Source organism: Taurulus bubalis, assembly GCF_910589615.1.
Source record: "Taurulus bubalis genome assembly, chromosome: 8".
In the NCBI taxonomy this organism is placed as follows: Eukaryota; Metazoa; Chordata; class Actinopteri; order Perciformes; family Cottidae; genus Taurulus; species Taurulus bubalis.
The window spans coordinates 24,276,252-24,286,410 of NC_136596.1; the positions used below are offsets into that span (position 1 = coordinate 24,276,252).

The window sequence follows — 10,159 nt, forward strand, 5'->3', positions numbered from 1 at the left end:
AAAGGAAGATAAATTAAGCATGACACATTAATCAAAAGCAACAGATTGTGTCAGGAAAATGTACATGCAGGCAAATAAATAGAATAGCAAATGAAAAAAGCAGAGTACAGACGTATAAGGAAAAGTATCTCGTACGATAATCTACTTAATTTTATAGTATATATTTTTCAGAGGCATAAGCAACAGCACAACATAGACATGTGCAGTTATAATGTGAAAATAAGTTGCAGCTCTTTGCTGTTAGTATGTCCATATTTTGGTAGGCTGGTAGCTAGTTGCCCTTTACAGCTTTTTCTCTCGCTTTGTGTCAGATAATTTTGTTTTTTTCCATGGCAACACGAATCAAGATGAAAGCATTTATATTCCAAAAATCTGTAAAGTGGAAGATTAGCAACATACTGGCAGGGGTACATTAATTGGACAATGTATTACAACTATCTAAGGCTGTGCAAATTCTGTCTTTAATTACTGTGCTGGTATTTGTTAGTATTGTAAGTATTTCAAAACCTCTATCTATCAACCTATCCATGGATTCTGCTATTCTTGGTAAACTGACTCCTCAAAGCAAAGAACACACATGCATTAAGTCTGTGATTGGGTGTTTGTTTACCTGGGCCCTCTTATTTCTCTATAGTCTAGCTCGTAGCTTTGTATAGAGTCAGTCTCCCTGGACGGGGTTTGATGTTGGACCCTGCGTCCTATGGGGTACTGGTGCATTGATGAATTCGTCTGGGAGGTGTTATGGAACCGTGGAGGTCTGTTGCCAGTTTCACTGCGGTAATCACTGTCGCGGTCATCCACTGCACTGTCGTGGTCATCGAAAGCTGGGCAGAGGCAATAATAACATTTGAATAATGATAATGTTCTCTCCAAGTGATTCAATAGATTTTCAGATAATACTCTGTTCTTATTCATTAATTTATTTAATAGCCCTTCTGTAGACATTTGTAAGTGACACCTTCCTGTTGAAAAAAAGAGGAGGATTCATACAAAAGTTACATCTACACCATTATCATGCAGTAATCTGAGAGGCAGGATGCTAGGACACTGTTATGATGTGAGGAAGACTTCTAAACATTGATATTTGTTAAATAAAAAGCTCCCTCTAGTGGTAGCAGGCATGAAATACAAAAAGCATGAAAACAATGTTGACAATGACTTGAACAAGACGTTTTAATAATTGAAATATATTCCAAATGCCACATAAAATACGCCAACAAAAAATGGTCAACCACACATGTTACTTTGTACTTTGCTCACGAGGGAACATCAATGCCAAGTTTCAAATACAATGACGACAAACAACGATCCACAGACCAAACATGCAGTGATTCTTATTACTATACGTACTCTGCTGGTCATTCCATCCGAAATAACTCCAACTGCCTGGAGGCATGGAGGAAGTGTTCAAAGAAGTCAGGAAGAAAAGCTTTATTACTGAAGAATCAAGCCAGTAACTGTAACTGGTGACGGCCAAACGAGCATGTCATGGGACTGAAAACACCCCAACATTTTGCATGATGACTGGTTACACCAGTATAAGAAGTAAGTGGAACAACGTCACTCAAAGTCATGTGATGACAGAGTTAATTTCAGGTCGTACAGAATGAGTGATCAACATCGCAACGCTTCATAACTGCCACTAAAGGCGACTGGTCCCAAAATTCTCTTTAATGCGCAAACGGCAATCGTGAATCTGATGTAGGTTTAACTGTAAGAGTCTATGTCAAAAAGCAACGACTGGTGGCTCGACGTGAGAAGTCTTTTCCTGCTCATGAAACACAAGGAGAAAGCAGAAGGGCACATGGAGAGCTCAGACCACCACCAAGGCCAATCTTTGGCCTATGCTACACCCTTACACCCAGAAAACCAGGGAAGCAGTTTTTTCAAAATCCTACCGACAAACCAACAAACATAACATACTTGGTGGAGGTAATGTGGAGAAAATTTTAAAAAATGTATCCAGATCAGAGTCATCAGCATGGAAGAACACATTATTAAACAAAGACCAACAAAACACAGACACACATACATGTTAATGTGAAAGGGCTATGGCATGAGAAATGTTTTTTATATATACTCACAGCACTGAGAGGGCACAGATGCCATTCGTCCTCTCTGGACCTCTTCCTGCAATGGATACTGCCACGAGAGACACATGGTAGTGAAGAAGGAGAAGATTAATGTGAAGGGTCATTTAAACTGAATCAAAATGATTTAATACTAAAAAGGCACATGCCAGTACAGTATGAACTCACCACCTGTAATAATTATGTTCTGTAGTAACTAATATCTTCCATTAGATGGCAGCAGAGACCCGACAAATGCTGCAATATCTCTGTGACATAATATTTGGTCAAACTAAATGAATAGGGAGAATGCTCTCACAAGCATAAATAATTTGAGTTTGCGAATGAAACCCAACAGAAATCTTATGGACAAGGCTTTTTTTTTAATGCAAACTGACTTAAATTAAAACAAAACTTAAGAGATTCAGATGCATCGACAAATTCTTGCTTACATGAAAGCTGCAAAAACAATGTATGTCTTAATACGTTTTACACTAGATGATTCACTTTCCACTTCTGCTGAAGGGAACGGCTGGAAAATCTGAACTTTTTGCAGTTTTTTTTCTTCTGAGAAGTTGAGTGATCTGGTAAAGTAACTTGTAGTGCAAATTGACTTATTCTTTTTACACACAATACAGAATGATTTTATCCGATACAAGAAGGAATCTAGTTTCAAGTGACACCTAGGGATCAAATTATCATTCTACCACTACCACCTCGTTGGGATTCCCCGCTGTTTTCTCAGCATTAACATCCCCTTTGACTCCTAATGAACTGTGCTTTAACATCTCTAATAGCTCAGTAATTTACAATTCATCATTTTTAGTAAACTCACCTCGTCATGTATCCGCATGGTGTTAATCCGGTCCAGTTTACCGGTCCAGTATTGAGCCTCGTCTTCTGGAATATCTGGAAAGATGGATTGAAAGTAAGAAAAAAACGGGATAATATGTGGAGGCACGTGCAAGAGAGGTTGTTTGAAAGAGGGGCAGAGGAGGAAATACTTGGGCTGGAGGGATTGGTGGAGGGACGGATGGCGGGATTAAGGAAGCGGTGATGAAGAGATACGGTAAATAATGAAGGGAGGCTGCGAGTGCAAAACACAGAATAGCAGGCAAAGTGCAGGACCACAGGCCCTGTGGCTCCACCCATCCCTCAGTCTCCTCCGTGCCCCCTGCCCCTCCCTGTCATATCCCATCCACATAGCTTGATGTGCTCCCATCTTATATTCATGTGTGTGTTTAATAGCTGATGAGGACGTTTTCCTTTTGGGGGCCCAGAAATAGAATTGACAACCGCCACAGGAGCCTCGTGGGTCAACCCCAAAGCCAAAAAGGCGAGAATAGGGGGAAATGTTTCTTAAGTAATTTAACATCAGTTCGTCAGTGCATAGTTGCGGAATAACTATCCAAAAAAATGGTCTTACTATTCAAGCTTATTCTAAGTGGAACATTTGTAATTTCTCCATATTCACAGTATGTTTTATTCCAGTATATTGATGATATGTCACAGACTTTAAAAAAGAAAGTGTGAATTTGAACAGCTGCACGATTACCTGATAAGAATATGTGGCATAACTAACGACCGAGTGAGAGGCAGACTGTCGAGAGAGGCAGATCTGAAACGATCGATATCTGCCGCCCTGGTGAGATTACGTCCAGCCAAGTCCAAACACACGACACACAAAAGTTAAGGTGAAAAGAAGAAGAACATTCGAGCCAAAAGAAAACCAAAGGAAACCCAGTAACATGAAAACAAAGAGAGAAAAGTTGCATTTAGATGTCCTGCATAACAGAGGGCCTCAGAAAAACCCTCTGACAACTTCTGAGTCTCAGCAATGTAAAGATATTGGTCCTCCAACATAAAAAAAAAAGAATAACAGCTTTTTTGTCCTATTTCTATTCTTTGTCTTCTAATTGAAGAGCAATAATAATGCTCCTACACTTTGCTGGATGTAAACAGGAAGTATTGCACTGCCATGGAATCAGTTAGCAGTTGTCTACATTATTATTCATTATTATATCTTTTTTTCAGATTATACTGTATTTGTTTACATTTTGGCAAATTTCCATCATTGACAGTACGCCGAATTAACTATTAGCAGTTCCTGTTTGCACAGGATGTACCCAAGAACGTACCGGCAACTATCCAAGGATTACTTCCGATACTGAAGAAAAAACTTAAAAACGCAATGATTCTCAGGCAAGTTGTGGCGTTATAAGGAGCGTCTTTCTCCTACTTCGAATTTTAATAGCAACTGCAGGACTGGAGCATTTGAGTGTTGACTTATTAATTATTAGTGGGACAAATCATTGGGACAAACAATAACTTTTTGGTTGTTTAAAAAAGAAAAAACAGCGTAAACCTATCTCTTTGCCTGTTCTTTATATCTTTATATATTTTCCCTCACGTCTGTGTTTCGGCATGACTCATTGTGACAAGTGATGACCAAAACGACCTCCCTATTGACCAGCGACTCTGCTGGACATCAACTATTTTAACCTGTTCAAAGGATTTGCGGAAGTTTGCCTAGCGAGGGATCTTATCTCCATCTTCAGGCGGACGGCGGCAGGAACCGGCGCAATCGTGACATCAGGTGAGCGTTGATAAAGAGCTCAAGAGCAGACCCTTCAGACAGCTCCCTGAGATTAAGAGCTCACTATTAAGGCAGTTCCACTCGAGAGAAATGGAATCAGCGAAAAATAAAGATAAAGGTTGCCGAGGAACATGCGGGATAATGTATTATTGACGTTACTGTGAAGAAAAGTCTTCATCAAAACTTCATGAAGCCAGAGGAACTCTTACAGCCTCTAATATACAGTGTGGGGGTTCTACATGGAAGCTCAGTGGGTTGTGAAGAGAAGGACACTGGAGTGATTTTTACAGCCTTTTGTTGAGTTTAACTGTTGGCCAATGATGCTGTACTATCAGATTTTTAAGATGCATCAACTACTGGCTCTGACGCATGTGTGTTTGGGTGAGATTTATATATATATATATATATATATATATATATATATATATATATATATATATATTTAAATATATACCAAACGGCAGCTCAAAGCGGGTGTCCAGAAGCACTTCGTGTGGAGTTGGGTTGGAGGTACCACAGATCTCATCCTCCCTCATTAACACCTCGGAGTCGAGCGACGTCCACGTTCCTGGTCCCTCCTGACAACAACAACAAAAAGAGACACACAAAAAATTGGAGAGGAAGAAACAAAAATGTTTATTTGTTGAGAATCACAGTGTCGACGTGGTGATCGAGAGCAACCCGAGGAGGAGGAACACCGTTCACTACAACCGAGCAAAAAAGCTTTTTTAAAACTCAGCTGACAGGTGATGATGGTGTTTTAAAAAGCAGGTGCACCGTGTGTTTATTTTAAGGGTTGTTGTGAGTTTAAGCAGCACATACCGTACTTAAAATGGACACACCCTTTCTCTGCCGCTCTACTTCCTGTTCCTCGGGTTTGTGAATATTATTTGTGAAAAGACAACTGCAAGATGGTGGACGTTTATGTAACATACAAGCGGCCGAGTGATGAGGGAAAAAACATTCAAATCAGCCACGAATAAAAAGGGATACGGGTAATTTTGCATTAATAAAGATCAATAAAAAAAAGGGATGCTAGGAGAAACAATTACTGGTGGCTTTAAAAAATCCTCCTGTTCATACCGGCCACTAAGAGTTCTATGGAAAAATACATTCAAAAGAAGCGGTCTGCATTAACAAGATCAAGTCAGTGTTTTCCACAGTTACAGCATTTTTTTTAGGAAATTCACTCTTTGTGTTGTGTTATTATTCCTCTGCTCAACACAGAGGTTCAGACTGGAGAAACACAACTGGTTGAATCTTCTACGAAAAACGCTGTCGCTTTGGAAACCGAACCACTTGATTTAATTAACTCAAATTGACGGCTGACGGCGTACACACTTCAGATGAACTCCCCCCCGTGTCTTCAATTTGGAGTTGCAGTCAGAAGGGGAAGTCTTAACATCTGGTATGAACAGGAGGAATGATTACAGCCATGTTCATACGGGGCAGCTGTGGCTCAGAGGGTAGAGTGGAAGATCACTGGACAGCTTCCTGTGCGTGCGTGTTACCTCGTCAGACTGTCCGATGGTGTCCAGGGGTATCAGTGCTGTGCCGATCATGGTGTCCCAGATCAAACCTTTGTTCCACAGCTCCACCACCAGCCCTGACTCCAGGTGATTGATCTCGCTGTAAAAACAGAACAATACAAGTTGAACATGCGTTACATCCAGAGTAAAAGTTTGTCTTCTTCGGTCTATTCTTAAAACACCTGATCTGTAAAACACACCGCTTTCATGTCAACTTCCTAAGAACTGAGATCTTGACTGAAAAAAAAACCCATTTGTGTGCACCAGTGTATTAATAAACACACTGTGAGTCACTCATACAGTACAGTAGTCATACACCCCCCCCCCCTCCTCCCATCGGGTCAGCAAGTGGGTCGGTCTCATCCTAAAGCAGTGAGGCCGAAGGATGACAGCCCTCATTTTCTGACAGATCTGTCTGAAAAGAGAAGACAGCATCTGCATATTCACATTCACAGTCCCATTCATAATCACACCGCCTCAGTTTGTCTGTCAGTCATCTCTGTTGACGCTTCACAGCTGGGATGATGGAGAGAAGAGGGTGTGTGTGTGTGTGTGTGTGTGTGTGTGTATGTGTGTGTGTGTGTGTGTGTGTGTGTGTGTGTGTCGATGTCTCTCCATGTTCTCGCCTGCTTACCTGTAACCGCCTCCATGCATGTTGTTTGCTTTGTTTACATGCTTGTGTGGCTGAAGTCTTTGCAACAATGGGGAACCAAATAAAAGAGGTTCTATTGTGTCAGGAGAGATTGTGGAATTGAGAACAGAGACCGTTGCAGGTACCCGAAGCATTCTGGTTCCAGCTAACTGGCAACGTTTCACCCAGCATTGCACAGCACGGCATGTCAGAATCGACATATGGCTTTGTGCAATGTTCTAACCGCAGCAGGCGCAATATTTGTTGAAGGCCCAGATTTAGTGTCAAAATTCTAATTTTTAATTAAATATTCTCTTGCTGCGGAGATGTCCCGACCGAATCATTGGATTCTACAGACTTAAGAAAACTCTTTGTTTGGCACAGATCCCTGCAAAAATCATTGTGAAAAAATTGTAATAAAGTGTATCATTCCCTCTAATATTGCAATTGCAATAATCTCAATTTGATTTCTTTTCAAAATTGTGGGGAGAAAAAAGCTCCCTGGCTGAGGGACCGACATCTACAATCATCTGCATCCAAAAAAGTCCATACAGATCCCAAATCATCTCCAACCATAGACTGTGTATAAGCGATGGACGTCGTCATCGTGGCGTCACTAGTGATGTGTCCTTTCGTGTCGAGGTTCGATGCGCGTGTCGAGTAATCCAGGTAGATTTTGGTGAAGCGCGTATCGAGGCTTGTGTCGATGACGTATGCGGTGACGTTCGAAGCCTCGCGAGCCGGCCGTACCACGTGACTGATTCAGAAAATGGTTCGTGGGTTTGCCGTGCGATTTGAAATATAAGGGGCAGCGAAACTCAATGGATTTCCCCCTTCCTCTCTGTACCCAGCTTCATCTGTATCTGTGAAAGGGTATTTTATAAAGCAGGCGAAATAGTCTCAAAAAGCCCAGCACTGTGAAAAAGTTCTTATTTTTATTTAAAAAAATTAAAAAATATTGGACACATCAACATGGACTAACGGAGCCGAGCCTCGAAACACCGATCCTCTGACTGAAAGTCGGATATTGTAGCCACTGACCCACAGTCACATCACAACCCTCTCCCAATTTGTTTCGAGTTTTGATTTTGACCCCGCCATTATATCATAAAGATAGACACAATATTAATAAGTTAATAATTGATGTATTGGCGTCACAAACATAATTTATTCGATTTAAAGCTTCACACACCAAAGCCATGTTGTCGCTATGATCACTGCCTGGTTTACATGTATTGTCCACTTGGTGGCGCAGTAGAGCAGATGAAGCCCCATGAAGCTTCGGTACATGAGCGAACCAATTGGATGGAAAGCTTCAATGCTTCAGGAAGCTTCATCTCGCCATCACTAGGCGTCACCCATTTTGACTTTTTGCAACCAGTTAATAGAAGTTACCATATTTGATCTGTGGAGGAGTGGCAACCTGTCAATCACAAGGGTAGCCCCGCCCTAAAGCATAGCCTGCTTCAAGGTCTATTTGACTCCAAATGCACAGGGGTGGGAATCACTAGAGGTTCCACGATTCAATACTATCACGATACTGCGATATATTGAGTATTGCGATATGTTGAGTATTGCAATTTATTTCCTTTTTTTCCAACTGAAAATTGTCCCCAAATGAAAACTTTGTCAACATATTTGATCTAACAAGATAAAGTTTTCAGTCTGTTCATCTCACTTCAATATTGTTTAATGCAGCAAAATGTGATTGTCAATGTTAACAGGTAGGCTTATACCTTTTGCCTACCTGCACAGCGGAATAATAATTCTGAGGAATGAACGAACGTTCAGACGTTTGTCTCTTCAGCCATCAATGCACGGCATTGTTTATTTGCTACAAGCTGCTCTTCCGTGAGAGTCAGGTACGAAAACAGAGAGAGAGGGGAGAGGAACATCCCCCTCATAAGGAAGTGGTGTCATGTGACTTCATGCCATATAGAGGTGCAACAGCGCCTCCTCCTGAACAAATGTAATTACATGCATTCATACATTTATCAACTCTCAACAGTCAAGCAGACAAACTGAGCAACATGTCAAATGTTGCACCTGACAAACTGAACTGTTTGTATTACTGTTTGTATTACTGTCTATATAGTCGCGTCATTTGCGCCGGAGAGGGGGCGGGGCTTATTTCCGTGCGTGTAAACAGTTTTCATTTACGCCGTCCACCATGGAAATAACCACTAGTTTATACTTGTTGTGGAAATCCCAAAAACGCCGGAACAACAAAGGCCCTCGTGTCTGGGTTCATAATAATATCCGTAGGCGCATACAGCTCGGTGAATTTCACCGACTTCTCCAGGAAGTGCGTCTGAATGGCGGCCGCTTCCGGCGCTAGAGCACCAGCAGCCGGTTTGATTCATGCTTTTATTAACGTCTTTGACCAGCGCGGTGTCGCGAGTGTTGTCCTGTGTGTCGAGCAGCAGCGCTACGAGTGACAGGTAGATGTGATTTTACAGCTAAACAATGCAATAATATGCTTCTGAAAACATTTGAGGCAAACAAAAAAAACAGGCAGTAATGCAGTAACAGAATCATTACTCATGTTTGAATCATTGTCTACTTTGACGGACGGATGTCCTCAACTCTTGACTCTCCAGTCCTCCCTTGTTTAAAGCCAAAAGCAACACTTCGGCTATTTCCGTTTCTTGTTGTCCCATGGAGGATAAAAGTCTCCCCACGTCAAGTAATGTCATCAGACCAGAATCAGCTGTTTTAGACATAAAAAAAATAAACGGAAGGACTGTTTTATGATCGACAGGCTCATTTTAATCCATGAGACGATTTAATTTAAACCATGAAACAAGACGAAATAGGATTAGAAATAGGTCTGACGTTGTCCATCCCTGCAGTCTGTCGCCAACCTGTGTGTGTGTGTGTGTGTGTGTGTGTGTGTGTGTGTGTGTTTGTCAGAGATCGTGAAGCTTTACATAGGCCCTCCATCAAGGCCCATCCATTATTGAGTGAGCGGTTCTGCGTTGGTTACAGGGAATAAAACGGTGCACTCTTATCACTTCACAAACCAAACACACACACGAAGACGTACAGAACACACTTTTATCTTGTGTTACGGAGCCGAGGAGGAAGGGGGAAAAAAGACGAGGCGAAGACGTCTCACACAGGCAGGAACACTGCTCGTCCAGCTCACGAACCAAAGCGTGAAAACAACCACATTCATGCTCAAATATCATCAACATGTTGCATTTCTTTCCTTTTCTGCTTCTTTTCTGTGGCGTAAAACACGTTTTTTAAGACCGCCCAATACTCAAACATGTCACAAAGCTTTTTTTGTCCCGCAGCATTAACTATTGAATAGTCAGCTCTTTATGCTCTG

At 41.5% G+C, this 10,159-nt stretch overlaps 1 protein-coding gene across 1 annotated transcript in view; it reads right to left on the bottom strand.

Annotated features, from left to right (window-relative positions):
* Nucleotides 1–10,159, bottom strand: part of LOC306740732 (protein unc-13 homolog B-like) — a gene marked incomplete at both ends in the record, with an annotated part of 155,256 nt that overhangs the window by 109,655 nt on the left and 35,442 nt on the right. The window contains 6 exons of the mRNA XM_079222962.1: nucleotides 611–824; nucleotides 1,351–1,382; nucleotides 2,081–2,142; nucleotides 2,905–2,978; nucleotides 5,120–5,243; nucleotides 6,177–6,294. Coding sequence (XP_079079088.1) covers nucleotides 611–824; nucleotides 1,351–1,382; nucleotides 2,081–2,142; nucleotides 2,905–2,978; nucleotides 5,120–5,243; nucleotides 6,177–6,294 — 624 coding nt within the window. The remainder of the gene's footprint in view (nucleotides 1–610; nucleotides 825–1,350; nucleotides 1,383–2,080; nucleotides 2,143–2,904; nucleotides 2,979–5,119; nucleotides 5,244–6,176; nucleotides 6,295–10,159) is intronic.